This window comes from Equus przewalskii, chromosome 3 (genome assembly GCF_037783145.1).
Source record: "Equus przewalskii isolate Varuska chromosome 3, EquPr2, whole genome shotgun sequence".
Classification (NCBI taxonomy): Eukaryota; Metazoa; Chordata; class Mammalia; order Perissodactyla; family Equidae; genus Equus; species Equus przewalskii.
Window position 1 is genome coordinate 116,787,135 of NC_091833.1, and position 18,345 is coordinate 116,805,479.

Sequence of the window (18,345 nt, forward strand, 5' to 3'; positions counted from 1 at the left end):
TGTGGGTCGAGGCAGGTCTGCCGGACCAGCCGGGGCTGCGCACAGAACTCATTCGAGGCCTCGCACAGAAGCCCCAGGAGACCCTGTACCAGCTCACTCTGGTTTTTTGGCAACCCAGGGAAAACACAACAGCGCGAGGTCCAGCCTCCGCCCTCGCAGGAGCCACTGCTGGATGCCCGGACTGTTTACAAGCCGACAAGAAGCCCACCCACACCGTGAGTCCAGAGTTCAAACTCTGAGGCCTGAGAGGAAGATACCCAGTGGGCCCTATGACATTAGATCCACCAAATAGCACGGGTCTCCAAGGAAATGGTCCTCCCGCCCCCAACACCGCAGGGCGCACACCAGCGCGGCCGCCGGCAGTGTGCACCCCAGTCCTTCAAGAAGCCACAAAGGATCCTGTCTGAGCATCAGCGCCAGGAAGGCCTGAGCCCGGGAGTTCCGCCATCCTGGGGGCGAGCAGGGAGCGGCAAGCACGCAGGCCTCCCTCCACCAGGGCGCCCCACAGCGAGGGGATCTCGGGAGCGGAGGGCTGCCACGTGCCGGGACAGCCCACTGTGGCGTGTGGCACCCAACCACCCAGGCAAGGGAGAGAATAAAGCTGGGTGAGGGTCCCCCACACCTCTCTTTGTTCTGGACCCCCAAGTGCCACGACCTCTAATGGGCCCAAGACAAGGGGGTCCGAGGGCTCGTCCAGCAGTCTCTGACCGCGGGCCCAGCCGGCCCCACCACACCAGCCCAGAGCAGCGGTCCAACAGCTGTGCTCACTTCCTGCTCAGAACCCCAGGGGAGGGAAAGGCACAGGCCTGGCCGCAGTCAAGGCCCTTCAGACTCTGGCTGTGGCCACCCCACTGGCTCCAGAAGCAGCTGCCCCACAAACCCACCTGCACCTCTGCTCATCACCCCCTCCTGCCTCCTTTTGCATCTCCAAACTCACAACATCCCCCAAGCCCACAACCCAGCGAGCATTGTAATATGCAGCTGCTGCAGATGTCCAGCTGCCTCGAGCGGGAACTGGACCCTCGCCTGCTCGTTCATGTCTTCATCGAGCATCTTTGTAGTCTGTGTCTCATCTCCTCACAGGCTACCCCCACAGGGCTGGCTCCTGCCACAAGACCCACTGGGTTTGTTCCCAGTGCCTGGCACAGCCGATGGAACATGGGCCCAATCAGCCTGTTCCACCCCATCTGCCCCTTGCAGAACGAGGAGGCCCAGGTGGCCAGCATCCAGCACGACCACGTCCTCACAGGCATTCCTTCTGCCCAGAGAATCCAGGCATGACCCAAGCCCAGGAGCCCGGCAGACCCCTATCCAACCTGGCCAGACCGAAAGGCTGTGGCAGGCCCTGAGCCACGAGAGCGCAGGTCAGGGGATCAATGCCCATAATGGTGGGGGGCAGGCAGAGTGAGGTCGCCAGCAGCTCAGAGCCTCCATCCTCACCTTCGCCCCAGGGAGGGGGCGACGATCCTTGTCTGACGGGGGTCCCGGGCTGAACAGGGATGGGGTGCACAACACTGGGCCCAGCGCACGGCTCCCACCCGGGGCCCACCCTCCAACCCAGCACACTGCCTGTGCTTACTGCGGCTGCATGCCCGGTCACCAGGAGGCCACTCGGCCCCACCGCGAGCCCTGGGCAGCCAGCACAGACAGACGTGCTCCTCTGGAGAGAGGATGAAGGGGCTTCGCGCTCCGCCCCCACCAGTGACTGCAGGTCCATATAGGGGCCCAGACGCGTGCACACCTCCTACTCAGCGAACTGTGGGCAGTGAACATTGGAATAACCCCCGTCCCCACGGGGCCCCAACTCCCGGTGGGAGGGGCAAGGGTGCGCTGCTCCGGCCAGGCCTCCGAGCCTGGAGGCCAGCTCGCTGGCGGCTTCTCCACACTCACTCCAGTTTCTGCACTCACCTCGCCTAGGACATCACTACAGCCCTCGGGGACGCCCTGCCCTCAGAGCTTGGGCAGGGCCCCCATCTGTGACACCCGGGCAGCTCCTCCTGCCCCACCCTGCACCTGGCTGTGGGGGCTCACAGACGGTGGGAGCTGGTCTGTCCACAGGGAATCCTTGGTCCACAAATGTGTTTCTCAGTAAGTCCTTGATAAGTTTATTCTTTTTTTTCCCGTTAAATGCAAACATGAGCAGCTCTGACGCTCTGTGACCTCAGACTCAGAGCCATGAGCTGTGACGTGAAGGCCTCGCTCCAGAGATGCTGAGCGCCTCCTGTGGGGGCTTTGTTCCCCTCCCTCCACCAGGAAGAGCAGGGTCAGCTGAGGGTCTGGATTCGGCGCTAAGCACCGGATCTTTGGGAGACAGAACCTCGCCGGGTTTCAGAGACGCCGGCAAAGCGAGCCTGCGAGGGGTGGGCTGGCTCCAAGCCAAGGTTTGCGGGGAAAGCTGAGAGCCCTGGAGCTGCCTGGGGTCTGGGGTCCCCGCAGCCAGCATACTTACAGTACCCACACCTGGTCCCGCCCTCAAAGATGAATCCATTTGGCACGGCCCCGTAGCGCCGGAGGTCGGACAGCTTCCACTGCCCCGTGACGGCCGGAGGGACGTCCCTGGCCACGACGAGGATGTCATTGCAGAGGTGGAGAGTGGCAGGGCCGCTTTCCAGCTTGGTGCCTGGAGCCACCGTCACGTGGAACCTGTGCACTAGGGGCCGGGCAGAGGCGAGAGGGCATCACCGGGGGGTGGAGGAAGGAGGGGAGGAGCACCCCAGGCGTCAGCTCCCTCGGGCACCGCGGCCCTGCACCACGGCCCTACCCTCGCCAGCGGCTCCCAGAGCGGTGTCCAGCCCTGGGGTGGCTTTACTCACCTCCCCTACCCTTCGGGACCACTTTGTTCATGGGTGCGGGGGGCAAGTCCTCAGAGGGGCTGCCCTGACCACCCTTCCCATCCCTGCCCCAGGAGCTGGCCTCGGCGAGCTCTTCACACGGGACGGCTGACAATACCCTTTGTCGGGATCCCTGTTCACAGAGCACCTCCCCTCAGGAAACACCCCACCATGGGCAGCTGGCATCGTCCCATTTCATAGATGGGGAAACTGAGGCTCAGGGAGGCCCAGCCTCCGGTCAGTTCACGGAAAGTCTAGGATCTGCCTTACAGCCCAACCTGGCCACAAGGACACTCAAGAAACCGCGGACCCTCCACTCTCCAGCTAGGGGCTCTCCCTGGCACTGAGCACGACAAACGGCTCCCCGCGATCTCGTCCACCTCCTCCACTCGGCCCTCCAGCCCTGACGCTGCTCCGAGGAGGAAGAGGAGCTCTGCTCACCCCAAATGGCGCCTCTCGGAGGGGGTGGGTGCAGAGTGCAGTACGGCCCGGCAGACAGTGGCTGGCCCGCCTCAGCCGCCACCTGGTCTCCAGCCCTGAGGCAGCAGGCCATCCCACCCGTCTCCTCCTCCCTACTGAGCCCCACCCCGAGGTCCTGCAGTGGGGGTGTCGAGGGCTACTGGGCAGGGACATCAGGCGCACCTGGTCCCACGTGGCTGGGCGTCAGCGAACCCATCATGACGTCCTCATCGTGATTTCTATAAAGGCGCCATGAAAGTGTGCCAGCTGCATCTGTGCAAGAACTGCCACCCCGTAGGAGCAGAGGGAGCTGTGCCACCGAATCGGGCTGAACCGGTGGGAGCCCCCAACTGGGGAACCTTCTGGAAAGGTGTGGCTCTTCCTTCCGGCCCCTGCGCCCTCTCACTGAGCCGTCCACCCGCCCCCTGCACAAAGCGCTGGTCTGGGGGCTCCTGGAGGTGGGAGGGGCTGCTGCCCGGCAGGGCTGGGGCGGGGCGAGCGAGGCCCTCACCTCGGGCCCAAAACGCTCCTCGGCCCAGATCAATGATACTTGAATGATTATTTAAACAAAGAAAAATTGATGCAAAAGTCCATGATGAACCAAATCTCAAATGTTTACAACAAAGACAAGGCTGGCCAGGGTCCTGGGGTCGAGTGAGGTGCACGTGCGGGCTCAGAGCTGGTCTTTATTTTAAATGGATTTTGAGTTTTTTAATTACTGTATTAAGCTATCACTGATGCTGACGGCTGTGTGTTCCGGCGTCCGAGGCGAGTCCGGGCCTGCGGCTTCACTGCTGTCCGCAGGGTCGGCCCCCACCGTTCTGCTGCTGGGGCTCAGTCCCGCCCTGGCGCAACCAGGGCCGCCCGCCTCTGCTCGCACGGCCAGGAGTAGGCAGCTGCCACCCCGTCTGCCCGCCGGCCGCCCTGCAGGGCCGTGAGGGCCCGCCCTGTTTTCCTCCCTCCCCTCCTCGGCCTTGTCACCCTGGGACGGTGACACTGTGACATCCCTCCTCGCACCCCAAGCACAGAGCCGGGTGGAGGAGGTACTCAGATACTGCTGCACGTGCCCTGGAGTCACGTCCTGGCCTCTGCAGCCCGTGGGTGCGGGCCCCACGGGACACTTAAGGGTGGAGCTGTCCCCTCGGATCCCCGAGCCCTGGCGTCACTCACCCTCGCCAAGTGCGTAGCGGATCCGGGCGTCCCAGGCGCACATGGCTTCCCGGCTGTCGAAGCCCAGCATGACGGCCTGCGACAGGCAGATGATGGCGAGCGTGTGGGCCAGGCCCTCGTAGGGCAGGCCGGGCTCCAGGCCACAGATGTCCTCCAGCGTCAGGCTGCTGCGCTCCCGGAGGCCCTTGGCTCGCTCCGACTTGTCCTTGTAGGCCAGCATCAGCAGGCAGTCTGCGGAGGTCACGGGACAGACAGGAGGCATGAGGGGCCATCAGGGGCGCGAGGCCAGCACAGATGCCACCCCCAAGTCCCCAGCATGCCCCAGACTCAGAGAGTCCTCGGTCAAGGCGTGACCCCAAGCAAGCCACCCAGCCACTCTGAGCCTCCATTCCCTCGCGTACAAAATTGCATCCCCACCCCACACAGCCTGCAGGCCACATGGGCACAAGTGGGCCCGCAACACCTCGTGGCCCACCCACCCGTCCGACTCGGACCCCCAAGGCTGGGTCCGGGCCCCGCCGGCACATCCACCCTGCCCCGGGCGCTAGGCTCCTGCGGGCTCCTGGGGGCTGCAGGAGCTGTGGTGGCCCAGGGGACGGGCATAGAGCCTGCGGGGCACTCGCACCTTCAGCCTGTGCCCCTTCCTGCCACAGCAGACCCACCTCGGCTCCTGGACTCCAGCCCCGGGAGGGGCAGGCGCTGGGCCCCAGGTCCCACTGCCAGACCCCACCCAAGCCCACCCCCGAGGCCCCGAGCAGCAGTCTCCTCCCGGCTGCAGGGGATGTGCCCGAGGCCGGCCCCCTCAGGCCTCTGTCCTCAAGACCCCCCCCGCCCCCCCTCGTTGTAACTGCCGTCCTGTTACTCCAACGGCACAGCGGACCCCGGGCCCAGCTGCCCTCGGCGCAGGGATGCGGTTCCAGACGCCGCCCGCCACCGGCCCGTCTGCCGTGTCTGAGGGGCGTGTGGGGTACGGGCCCGGCGTGAACACCTCCGGGTGAGACCACTGCACCCCACCTGACAGCCCGAGAATTGGGTGCCCCTGCCCTGTGCAGAGAGGGAAGGGGGGCAGCAACGTGTCCCCTCTAATCCTCAGAAAAGCAGGCCCCACAAACCAGGCGAGGACCAGGCCCAGGTGACCTGACTCAGGCAGGTCCTGGCCCACCGGAGATGGCGCATCCCCCCGCCAGGCCCGGACGCACAGCAGGGCCGGGGCGAGAGCAGCCCGGCACCCCCGAGGACCCGAGGCCACCCCTCCCTCCCTGCAGATGAGGCTGCACTCGGCTGACTCCTTCGGAACTCACTGCCGGCCAGAGAGGAATGTCATCCAGGCGGCATAAGGTCATGTGCCATTATGGAAACGTCCCCACATGTGCCACCAGAGGCCCCAGAGGTGAGAACTTCAGGAGGCAGTGAGCACAGAAAGACTCGCAGTAAAGAGCCTCCTGCACGTGATAGGAGAGAAGCCGCGAGCACAGAGGGCAGTGACAGAAGGGAGCGCAGCGAGACAGCCGCACCACCCACACCCCCAGACACACCGACCACGTCCTGCCGCCCCCTCCCCACAGCAGGCTCCGCGTCCCTCGCGGTGGTTTTTCTACCCAGCTGTCTATCTCTTGTCACTCTGCTGCTCTGTCCCCTACAACCGCCCCGCACATGCACACAAAGGTGAGCTCTTGAAGGCAGGCCCACTCCTGCTTGCGCAGTGACAGCCCCATCGCCTGGCACAGAGGAGGGTAGGGATGTGCTGTCAAATGAAAGACCATCGCTTTAGGTGAGGCCTGACCGGAAGAGCAGAACCAGACTATCACCTCCTTTGTTCTAGGCGTTATGCTCCCAGTAATATAGCCAAGAGCAGGGTCAAAAAAAACCTATCTGTAGAGAGCCAGATGGTAATTGTTTTTGGCTTTGTGGACCATACAGTCTCTGTCACAACTATTTGACTTAACGACACATAAGTGAACGGTTGTGTTCCAGTAAAACTTTATCACAGATAGAAGCAGGGGGCCAGTTTTGACTCAGGGGTGCAGTCTGTCGACTCCTGGGCTAGAGTCGAATTTTCTACAACGGCCAGTGCGTCACCCTGCGGCTCCTCACGCTCTCCTGGTGCCTCCTGCCGCCGAGCAGTTCTCCCCACCCTGGATGTCTGTCAGCAAGACTGGTCTCGGGGGCCCGCGCGCCAAGAGCCGACGTTTGTCCCTGAGACCCTTTTCCCCCGGCCCGTCCAGTCTTTTTGGATCCCGGCTGTGTCTGAAACGCAGCCATATCCTACTCCTGAAGATCCGGGTCCACGAGCGCCCTCGCGCATCTGCAGTGGGCTCGATGGGGGCCCCCAAAAGGTAGGAGCACATCTGACCCCTGGAACCTGCCAATATGACCTTCTTTAGAAAAAGGTCTTTGCAGATATAATCAAGTTAGGATCTCGAGATGAGCCCCTCCAGGATGAGAGTGGGCCGAAATCCAATGACCGTGACCTAAGAGGAGTGGAGGAGCCACGTGAAGACAGTGACGGCTGGTGCGCCACAAGCCCAGGAGCACCTGGACCCGCCGGGCGAGAGTGGGAGGCGGGAAGGGGCCCCCGAGCTCCTCCAGCAGGAGCCGGCCTGCCTGCACCCAGACTTTGGGCGGCTGACCTCCAGGACTGAGAGAGAAGAGCCTGCTGTCTTAGGAGCCCCCAGGTTGGTGGCGATTTGTTACGGCCGCCCCAGGAAACGAAGACACCCCAGGTCACGGGTCCTGTTTTTACACGTGAGCAACGCAGGTGAGAGGCAGCTGTGTGGCCTACTCCGAGGGAGCTGACCGCCTCCCTGACCACCCACGGCCAAGAGCCTCATGGCCCCTTGGCCCCATGCTCCAGCCACGGCACCGCCCTGTCCCCGCCCCAGCCCCTCAGGCCACAGATGGACCCTATCTTTAAATCCCTTCCTGGGGGGAGGGCCAGGCAGCGCCAGGCCAGGAGAAGGGCAATTCTCGGCCTGGGGCCAGAGACAAAGCAGGAGCAGGGGAGACAGTGCCGGCACCCCCAGGGTGTGACACGGCCAGCCCTGCCAGAGGGACGGACGCCGAGCCTGCATGCCACCACGTGAAGGCCAGCGAGCCTGGTCCCTGGGACGGGTCCCCTGGTCAGGGCGGAGGAAGCCCCGCTGGCCTTCTCGCCCAGCATGCCAGCTGCCCCACACACGGCCTCGGGCGGGCTCCTCTCCAGGCCAGGCGGCCCTGAGGACCCCGAGGAACGCACTGGCCCCGCTCGCAGCAGCAGCAGCCTGTGTTGCAAGCCTGGGGCTGAAGGGGGCCATGGGGCTGCAGCCTGTGGGGACCGGGGACCAGGGACCGCCCTGGCCCGGGGCAGGAGACGAGCACCCACAGGCCAGGGCGGGTGGGGGGGCCACTGTGGAAGGGGGTGGAGGGAGGGAGGGAAAGATGTGGCAATGACAAAAGGTACCAAAGATGTAAACCACGGCAGGGGACCGACGGGGTGCACGCACTCTCACACTCACACACTCACGCATGCTCACAGGCTGGCATGCACTCACAGATGCACACATACAGACACCCACACACTCGCTCACGAATGCGTGCATGCTCACACATGCATGCACACATATGCATTCTGCATGCTCGTTCTTACACACACACACGCACACACACACTCCGCATCATCCCCACGGCCACTTCGTGTGCAGGGGCTGACCCGGTTCAAACCCCACATTGGCGACTGGGGACTGTTCCTCAGCTCCTGGAGCCTCTGCTTTCCATCTGAGAAATGGGTACCCCCAGCCCCCGCAAAGCCGAAGCGTAACAGAGCCCGGCCTGGCCCGGCGAGGCTCTCAGCAAGTGCCACCCCGCCAGCGAGCACAGAGCAGGACGAGCAGGGGATCTCGGCCAGGGCCTGGGCCAGACCCATGTCATCGTCAGACAGAGAAGGACTGGGTTTGGCCGTAGAGGACCCGCCCCCTGGACTCAGCAGGCCCTGCCTCCAGCAACTGCCACCTGTAGTGAGCAGGGCCGGGGGGCCGAGCTGGGGGAGGCCAGTGCCCCGTGGGCACCTCGGACCCCGCACAAGAGGCCTGACACTGACAGAACCCCGCGCCGGGACCCCCAGAGCCCACCACACCTCCCGCTCTGCCCACAGCCAGTCCGCTTCCCTGCAGCCCTCAGCCCAGTTCACTCTGCTCGGGAACAGCAGGGACCCAAGGGACTGAGCCGGGTCCCTCAGAGCTGACACCCAAGAGGAGAGGGACTGAAGAGGCAGATGGAGGAGAAACTGCCAGGAAGCACTCAGGGGATGGGAACAGGCACTGATGACAGCAGCTGTCGGGGACCTAAGCTGGGGTCAGAGACTCTCCCCAAGGAGACAACAGAACCACTCCTGAGTGATATACGGAGCCAGCCCAACAGCCCCACAGGGAATGGCACTGTACTAGAGGGAACAGCCAGTGCAAAGGCCCAGAGGCAGGGACCCAAAGGGCCAGCCAGCATGAGGGGAGGGGAAGAGTGGTCCCAGGTGTCAGTGGGGTCCGGCCAGGTGGGCCTGGTGAGCGCACCTGATCCTCATCCCAGTGCACCAGGGAGCCCCCAGGGCTCTCAGCAAAGAGGGCTCAGCCTGGCTGCATGCGGAGAACAGACACAGGGTAACAGCATAGGCCTCCAGGCTCCTGCGGCTGTTCTGGTGGGAGGTGCTGCTGGCCTAGGCAGAGAGGAAACGGGGGCTGCTCCACAGGAACGCAGTGACAGCCAGAGGAGGCCCTCTCTCTGCCTGAGGTGGTACTGACTCACAGGACCTCCTGGCCGGCGGGATGCGGGGATGGGGAGCCGTGAGGGCGATGCTGGGTGCAGGCGGGGGAAGGGAGGCCTGGGGAGGCGGCTGCCGGGCGGGCGGCGGGGGGGCTAGGTGGGGTTCTGTCCAGGACACGTGAGCCGGAGAGGCCCATGAGATGCCGGGCGGCGCACGCAGGCAGCTGGACACGCGCGTCTGGAGTAAAAATAACCGGGGAGTCATGAGCACTCGAGGCGATCACAGCCGGGGGCTGGGCTGCAGGGAGGGCCGGCCAGGCAGAGGCAAACCTCCGGCCTCGGCCTCGGCGGCGGAGGGGAAGCCACAGAGGATGGAGAGCCAGGGAGACGAGGCCGACACCCACGCGGACACAGCTGGAGGCCTGGGACGGAGGCCCGGCAGGGACTGGATTTGGCCCTCAGAGGTCATGGTGACCTTGAGCCAGCGCCTTCAGCAGAGCAGTGTGGCAGGAGCCCTAGGGGACCCTGCTGAGGGGGCAGCGGCCTGGGAATGGGGACTGCTGACCAGGCCAGCTTGCTGGTGCCTCAGGTGAAAGGCAGGAGGGGCCCCTCTGACCCTGGCCCAGGCCTGTTGGTGATGCCACCAGGAAGGAAGCGGGTTCGTAGGGTGGGCCTGGGGCCCGTGGAGGGCTGTGCCGGCTCACACAGACGGCGCCCCCAGAGCACAGGCCAGCAGAAGCAGACGGGCCCGACAGGTCCAGGGTCAGCCCTCCCACCCACCATCTGTCTGCCCTCTGCGGGGACCATCACAAGAGCCCGACTAGGACTGTCAGTGTCACACAGTCTGTGCCAGCGGAGCCAAGATCTGAGCCCGGCGCTCCGATTCCCAGTCCTGACCCGGGGCTGCGGGGAGCCCTGGCTGTCTTCCGTGAGGTCTCCATGCGGACAGGAGGCTGAGGCCAAGCCCAGACCCTGCCTTCCAGGGCTCAGTGCCAGGACTGAGGGCGGGGACCCAGTGAGGCTGAACCAACACCCCACCGTCAGTAGCAAGAGCAGGTCTCAAGGGGACCCAGCCCAGAGAAGGGACCCAGACACGAATTTTCCAGCCAGGCCAGAGGTCGAGGCCCCAAGGGACATGTCCCACTGAAGCATTACTCCTGTTTGTGAAGATTCGTCACTTCGTCTAATAAAAGCAAAGCTTTTTCTTTCTCTCACTAACGAAACTTCATTGTCAGAAGAAATGCTCCTGGTTAAGAAAAGTGCCAACGGGAGAAAGAGCCCAGAGCGGAGGGTGTCCTCTGGGCCTGCCTCGGGCTGGGGGCACCTCTCAACTGCCCTTGAGGCCCTCCCGGAAGGAAAGGACCGTTTTTAAAGATAAGAGTCCTGGATTTTTATGACGAGAAGGCGGGCTGGCCCATGCTCTCTCCTTCACAGGCCCCCCCCTTTGCCACATGCAGGATCTGGGGGGTCCTAGCTGTGGTGTCCTCCAGGATGCCAACCTTCCCCCTACACCTGAGGCCCCCTGGGAGCCGGTGTCCAGGACACGGGCAGGTGAGGCGGGGGCCAAGGCAGGCCCACCCCAACGCACTCCAGAGAGGGGGCCACATGGGCCCAGAGCCAGGGATGGGAGGGCGGGGGGGGGGGGGGTCAGGAACGCTGACCTGAGGGGAGGGTGGACCAATGGCAGCGCAGCATCAGCACTGGGCACCAGCAAGGCCGCTGAGAGCAGGCCAGCATGGCAGGGGGCTCAGCTTGGAGCCCTGCCTGGCCAGCATCTGTAAGAGCATGACGGCAGTCCTCATGCGATGTGAGGATGAAGCGGGCCGCCGTGGTGACTAGCACCGACAGTGGGCGTTCTGAGACACTGGGTAAGACACGAGAGGATGGGTGCGGCTCAGAGTGGACCTCAGCCCAGAGGGGGGTGCCCTCCACCGTCCTCCATGCCCTCCCACCCTGTCCCCAACCTCTGCAGCCCTGCGCACGTGGGGCCCCACCTAGAACGTCCTCCCTTCTCTGGCCTGGGAGCTCGACCCTCCCGGACCGTGGCGCTCCACCACCACGGCCGCTTTCTCCGCTGCTCCTGGGCATGGGGTAAAACCCAGGAAAAGCTCGATGACCACCAAGTCCGCTACAGACTCAGCCTCTGGGGTGCTGGGGACCCGTTGCCAACCCCCCTGCAGTGCAGAAGGGCCCTTCCTCCACGGCGTTCTCCATGGCCGGGCTGGCAGCGCACCTACCAGGGATGTGATACGCAGATACAATCCACCACCCGGGGCTGCAAATCACCCCCACGTGCACACAGACAAAGACCACCCCCAGGGCTGCTCCTCAGGAGGGGCACCCCTCCCAGGAGCCTCTCTGGGGGCCTGCACAGCCCGGCTCACCACTGTCTCACCAAGCCACACCCGACCCCAGCCAGCCCCGCCTCCAGCCACAGGTGGCCAAAGCCTCTCCCCCATCCCTGTGGCCCCTGCCCCCGCCCTCCTCCTGGCCAGTGCCTCCCCACTCCCTGCCTGCTAGGGGCCCCTCTGTCTCCCCAGCCCCTACCCCTCCTCCACCAGGACCCCTGGAGTTCCCCAGGACAAGGACCCCATGGCACCAGGCACTGGTCTGGACAGGAAAGACAGACTGGATGAATGAACCGGGCACGGAGCCCAGGCCCCCTCGGAGGAGAAGCTGAGGCGAGCAAGGAGTGTGTCGCAGCCAAAAGAAGGCCCTCGCGCTGCAACCATGAGGTGCCCAGAGCAGGCTCAGCAGAAGGGACAGAGGAGGGGCCCCAGGCACAGAACAAGGAGGACGCCCCCCGCCCTCCCCGGGAAATGACACACCCCAGGCGTCCCGGAAGACGCTCTGGCAGCCCCACACGTGTGAGGCAGCGTGCATGCACACCCCCAGCATCCCACACAGACCCCTGGGGCCTGGGCCGGCTCCAGGGCACCTGTCTCAGAAACAGCTGCAGCCGCACAGCTCGAGTCTCCCAACCGCGCCTGAATCCTTGCTGAGGCTGAAGATGCCCAACTTCGGGGCTGGCCGACCCCGCTGGGGGCGCTGGGCGGCGGGGAGAGCTGGGGTGGCGCCACCGTCTCCTCCCGAGAGCTGCTCCCCCACAGCGGGGATTTTACTTTCTCAGACACAGAAGCAGCATTCTGCTCCCACCTGGCAGCCCAGCCTCTGCTCCACCTGGGGAAGGTGGACGGGCCGCCCGGGGTCCGCACCGCCATGCGCATTCGGCTCCAGCGACGCAACTCAAACCCGGAGGCGCACAGAAGCATAAGTTTCGGGGGTGCTCCCTGCTGCGTGATGGAGGAGGGGCGAGAGCAGGCTCCGCCGCCCCCCGCCAGCCCCTCCGGGCCTCAGTCAGCCCTTCTGGAAAGGGGGTCCTCGCCGGCGGGAGGGTCCCGGCGCCCCGGCGCCCGCGGCCGGAGCAGGCCGAGGCCGGGCCGCTCTCCGGTTACAGCCCGCGCCGCCGGCTATTTCGGGCGAGCTGGCTGCGCCCCGGCCGGCCGCGCTGGAGGCCGCCGCGCCCGCCCCTCCGCGCCCCGCGCCCGCGCCCGCTCACCTGCCACCGGCGACGGCTTGCGCAGCACCAGCCACCTACTCTTCCACTGCGGGGACAGAGGGAGCGTGAGCGGCCGCCCGCGCCCCGCGCCCGCCCCGCGCCCGCCGCGCGCCCCCACCTTCTTGCCGTCCCGCAGCTTGACCTGGCCCTCCACCAGCGCCGCCTCGGTCATCTTCTGTCATGGTTCCCGCGGCGCCCGCCGCGCCTCGCCCCGCCGCCCCGCGGCCGCACAGCCCAGGGTCACTTTCAAAATAGCTCCGCGAGGGCCCTGGGCTGGGCCGGCGAGGGCGGGCCGGCGGGCGGGGCGGCGGGCGGGGCGCACGGGGCTCCCCCGGCCGCCTGGGGCGTCCCCGCCGAGGTGCGCGCACGGCCACCCGCGGCCCCTCCGCCCCAGCGCCCCTCTGCCCCCTGCGCGGCCCGGCCCGGGCAATGGGCAGGCGGGGCACCTGAGGCCACCGGGGGCCCCCCTCCAGAACGAGGCTCAGTCTGGGGCTCCGACACTGCTCACCCCGGGGGCCGGGAGATGCTTCTCTTCCAAAAGCAAAGAAAACAGCCCAACAAAAAAGGAACACTCCTGCGTCCACATTTCCCAATTTTAAAGTTTGTCTTCAACCAACCTGGCTTCATCCTCTGGCACCTGCCCCCCACCCACCACCACCACCTCAGGGCTGTCACCAGTCACCCTGACAACAGACCAAACCTGGGACCACCCTGGCCAGGACACTGCCCAGCCCCCCCAGCACTTGGGCTCTCCCTCAGGGGGCCCCCACTCCCTAGGCAGACTGTGAAGGGGCGTCTCTCCATGTCACTCTGCAACGCGGCCCCACTGCAGGTTGCTGCCTGGTGGTGGGTGGGGCCCAGACCCACTGTGCCCCACAGTGCCCCAGGTCTCCGTGTCTGGTCTCCCCACCCTGGACTGGGAGCTGTCCCGCTGGGTGCTGGCCTTGCACCCCCGCCCCACCCCCCTGGATGGCTTGGAGGAGCTTGCTGCTTGCAAAGGCACTCTGGGAGCCCCCTTCAGAGGGCCCTCTGAGCTTCTACACGTCCCCTCCTCCCGCTGTGGCTCCAGGCCAGAAGCTCCCCGACCCTCCTGAGCCCAGGTGGTTTGGGAGATGTGGCAGGTCTACACCCTGGACGTCAGCCCCCATCTCTAAGATGGCCTCCAACACCCCTGCCTTCAGGAGCACCCAGCAGATAAGGGGACAGCAGCAGAGCTGGGGGCAGCACCCTAGAGAAGCAGTGCACCTGTTCTTCCTCAAGGGGCTTACGTTCCAGGCGGGATAAGAGTGAAGAGATAAACAGTGTCCTATTGGCTGGAAATCCGCACTGGCAGGACGAACTGGCGTTCATGGGGCATGTGTGTGGTCTTCATCCTGTCCAGGCCCTTGGGGTGGCTGGGTCCTTGTCACTCACAGAGGGAGCTGAAGCTCAGAGCCGAGAAGTCTCGCCAACCAAGACTGACCCACGTCAGCTGAGCCCGGAATGGGAGCCATGGGGGCAGGCAGAGCCCTGGGGTGGAGTCCCAGCTCAGCAGCTCCATGCTGAGTGCAGAAGGCCAGGTCCACGCCCTCTGGGCGCCCCCTTCCCACTGTCCCCGGGGATCTGAGAGGACAGGTCCCTGGTGGGCCACAAGCCTGACCCTGATGCCCCCGGGAAGTCTCCTTGGAGCCTGATGCAGAGCAGGGTCACACCAGGCCCAGGAGGCAGCTCTGTGTCTCCCCCATCCCATCCCTCCACCCCCCAGCCCATGTCATGTGTGGGCCACCAGCCGCCTTCCACAGAACAGTTGCCCAGCCAAAGAGCCCCATTCATGCTCCCCATACATCCCAGGCCCCCAGGGGCTGGCCTGGGGACAGCCGGTGTGGAGCCGGATGGCGGATGGGGCCTGTGGCCACCGACGCATCCGCCACGCCAGGAGCCTGGCACATGGTCATCCCTGCAGGGAGGGGCAGTGTCCTGCCACATTCCAGAGTGCTGGCCGCAACCCAGGCTGCTGCCCCGCCTGGCAGCTGCACCTGCTCCCGCACTGGCCCCAGAAAATGCGGGCCGCGGCTGGGACAGACAAATCCCCTCCCCCTCCGCATGGCGCCAGGCGGCTGGAAGGCAGGAGGGCTTCCGGTCTGGCTCCCACTCCCAGACCCGGGGTGGGTTCCTGGCCTCTCTGCTCCTCAGTTCCTGCTGTGTCCCCAGAAAATTCATGTGTTGAAGCCCAACCCCCAAAGGGACGGCGTTAGGAGGCGACCTGGTCATGACGGTGGGCCCGTGGTGGGATTGGTATCCTTCTAGGAAGAGACACAAAGGGATGATCCCTCTCTGCCACAGCAGAAAGGTGGCTGTCTGCACACTTGGAAGGTGCCCAGCTCACCAGAACCCAGCCGTGTGGGCACCCTGACCTCTGACTTCCAACCTCCAGAACCGTGAGAAACGAGCATCCGCTGTTTCAGCCGCCCCGTCCGTGGCATGTTTGTTATAGCAGCCCCAGCAGACGAGTTTCCTCAGCTGTTGCAGCCAGAGTTGCTGGCTACGAATGGCAGAAACTGGCCCCTGAAGCAGGAAGGAATTTGCTAGAAGAATGTCAGGCCTCTGCTAGAACACAAGGGAGGCTGGAGAAGCCGTGGGAGCTTCAGGAGGCAGGGAGCACAGCTGCGTTCCTGAGACAGGACGGCACCCATCCTGCACCACGGCCCTGGGCACGGCTGTCACCTTCCAGGAAGTCGTGGGTCACAGCTGTACCACTGACTGACGACACAGCCACGGGTGCCACCTCATGGCCAGGGACACTGCCACCACGACCAGACTGTGGCCACAGGGCACTGTTTCTCATCAATGGCTCTGCAGCCACGGGACCTGCTGCCAGGCACAGCACCTGCCACTCCCCACCCAAGTGACCTTCAACCATCACACCACCTTTCTGGCCGCAGTGCTCCCTTCTACCCCAATACTATTATGATGGACCCCTAAATGAGACTGTGTGAGTGAGGGCCTTTCAAAATGACCACGGGTTTTATAAACCCAAGGGGATGATCAGGACCAGGGACCGGCTGCCTCGTCTCATATCTCCAGGTACTGAGTGTGGCTGGAGAAAAACACACACTGCCTGACTGTGGCAAGCCTCGTCCCCCCGACCCGTTGGTGCATTTACACTCCCAGCTCTCCCAGTTAGGGTGTGGCTAGTGAAGGAGCTCCGGCCAGTGGAGCATGGTGGAAGTGATGACCACCTGTTCCAGGCCCAGCCCAGCCGCAGGACGCCCTGTGCCGTCTTCTACATGCTTCCCCATCGCGTGGTGAGATGGAGCGTTATGGACTGAGCTGCGCCCCCAAAATTCACATGTGAAGCCCCAACCCCCAGTGTGAATGCACATGGCGCTAGGGTCCTTAAGGAGGTAATGAGGGTGAAATGAGGTCATAAGGGTGGGGCCTTGATGCAATACAACTGTGGCCTCCAAGCGGAGGGAGAAACACCAGAGATGTCTCCACACGTGCAGAGAAAGGCCCGGTGGAGACACAGCAGGAAGGGGCCGTGTGCAAGCCAGGAAGAGGGGTCTCACCAGGACCCTTGCTGGATCTTAATCTTGGACTTCAGCCTCCAGGACTACGAGGAAATACATGTCTGTTGTTTGAGCCCCCAGTCTGTGGCATTCTGTGATGGCAGCCAAGCAGACTAGTACAGAGAGTGTCGCAGATTGTCTGAAAAAACGGCTGTAAATATTCCCTTCCCTGCACCACACCCCTTGAAATGTGACCAGGCACCTCCTCCCACTAAGACGTAGAGTCTCTCTCTACCCCTGGAATACGCCTTGCTTTGACAAACGAAACGCACGGAAATGCTCACGGGCACTTTCTTTGGAGCCTCAGCCTCCATCACGTGAACAAGCCCAGGCGAGGCTGCTGGATGACAAAAGACATGAGGTCTGGTCACCCCATGGGCCCAGCCAAGAGCCGGTCAGCTGCCAGGAGCCGAAAGGCCTGAGACTCCCTGATGCCTCCAGATATGTGAAGGCTCGGCCCAGCCCCGAAGAACCACCGGGCCGAGCCCATCGAGGTCACTTGTGACACAGAAAGCGTTCCAATGTGGAGAGTGTCTGGTGGCGGTCTCCAAGCCATGGGATGTTAGAACCTCCAGACGGAAGGAGCAGGATCCCTGAGTTGCCCCAGGGAATGGCACCGCAAACGTCAGGCTGAGCAGGAAGTCCCGCGGGCACAAGCAGGACAGAAGAGAGGGAGGGCACCATGCCTGTCATGGTGGCACCGCGGCCCATCGAAGACAAAGGTCCCAAAAGCCACCTGAGGAAAAAAGTTATTCACAAAAGAACACCAACTGCCTGGAAGCTGATTTCTCAAAAGCAGCGATGGGAGCCAGAAGCCAGCGGAACGCCTTCCAAGTGCTGACAGAAAAGGACCGCGTCCGAGCTTAAGTGATAGGAGAACCCCAGGAACGACTTTCCGGCAAAAAATGTGAAAATGTAGACAGGTAAGTTCATAAAGGCGTAACTTCCTGTAAGTGGCTCGAGAAGAAATAGAATTCTCGACGAGTGCCACGGCTGTTAAGACGTTGAGTGATATGATCCTGCAAAGAGAACACTGGGCCCAGGGCATTTATAGGGAATTTGACCAAACTTTCAAAGAACAGATCGTTCCAGCTGCATCCAGGGTCTTCCAGTGAAAATAAGGGACACTCTCGAACCCATTCTCCCAGGATGGTAGAGCCTGATGACAGTCGTTCCAGGAGTATAAGAAAGGAAAATTACAGGCCAATCTCACTTAGAAACATAAACATAAAATCCTAAACATAAGAGAAGTGAATCTATAAAAGCTCATTAAGTAATACAGCAGGGGTCAGCTAGGGGCCCGGCAGACTGACACGATGTGAGGACGATGCGAGGAGGGTTTGCTTACAAAGGTGTGGTCGTGGAGGGGCCACTCGGCAGCCCTGGGCTAGTCAGAGGGGAGGCGTGGGTACCACCTCCAGAGCTGGGGGAGTGGCTGTCCAACCCCGAAGGAGAGAGTCACATCCTGGGAGGAGCAGTGACCTTCCGCTAAGGGATCTGAGTGTGTTCGTTTGCTAGGGGCGCAAAGCACCACAGACTTAAACAACAGAAATTTCTATCTCCCAGTCTGGAGGCCAGAAGTCCGAGATGAAGATGGCGCAGTGCTGGCTCCTTGTGAGGCTGTGAGGGAGCGTCTGCTCCAGGCCTCGTCCTGGGCTTGCAGACGGTCATCCTCCCCTGTGGCACTTCACATCATCTTCCTTTCCTGTGGGCCTCTGGCCAAATGTCCCCTTTTTACAAGGATACAGTCATGTTGGATCAGGGCCCACCCTAGAGATCTCATCTTAACTTGATCCCCTCTGTAAAGACCCTGTCTCCAAATAAGGTCACATTCTGAGGTCCTAGGGGTTAAGACTCCAACATAGGAATTTTAGGAGGACACAGTTCAACCTATAACACTGAGGTGACCCCAAGAGAACCCCAAAAGGAGGGAGCCAGGGAAATCAATATCCCAATCTCACTCTCCTCCCTCCTCTGACCTCCTGCTGGTGACCTCCCCAGTGGCCCACAAAGACCCAAAGGGCACAGAACCCCACCTGTGCAGTCC

General features: G+C 63.5%; 1 protein-coding gene across 8 annotated transcripts in view; it reads right to left on the minus strand.

Annotated features, from left to right (window-relative positions):
• Nucleotides 1–13,090, minus strand: part of DOK7 (docking protein 7) — a 35,844-nt gene extending 22,754 nt beyond the window's left edge. For 2 of the 8 annotated variants that reach the window (XR_011538378.1, XM_070613440.1), the window contains exons 1-4: nt 12,869–13,057; nt 12,751–12,796; nt 4,461–4,691; nt 2,461–2,650 (exon numbers count right to left, since the gene is read on the minus strand). Coding sequence is in view for 7 of the 8 variants with exons in the window: in XM_070613440.1 (XP_070469541.1) it covers nt 2,461–2,650; nt 4,461–4,691; nt 12,751–12,796; nt 12,869–12,922 (521 nt within the window). In the remaining variant the exon portion in view is untranslated. Of the gene's footprint in view, nt 1–2,449; nt 2,651–4,460; nt 4,692–12,347; nt 12,678–12,750; nt 12,797–12,868 lie in introns of those variants that run through there. The other 6 variants (XM_070613435.1, XM_070613434.1, XM_070613438.1 and 3 more) reach the window with 6 other exon arrangements.
• Between the last annotated feature and the right edge of the window lie 5,255 nt (nt 13,091–18,345).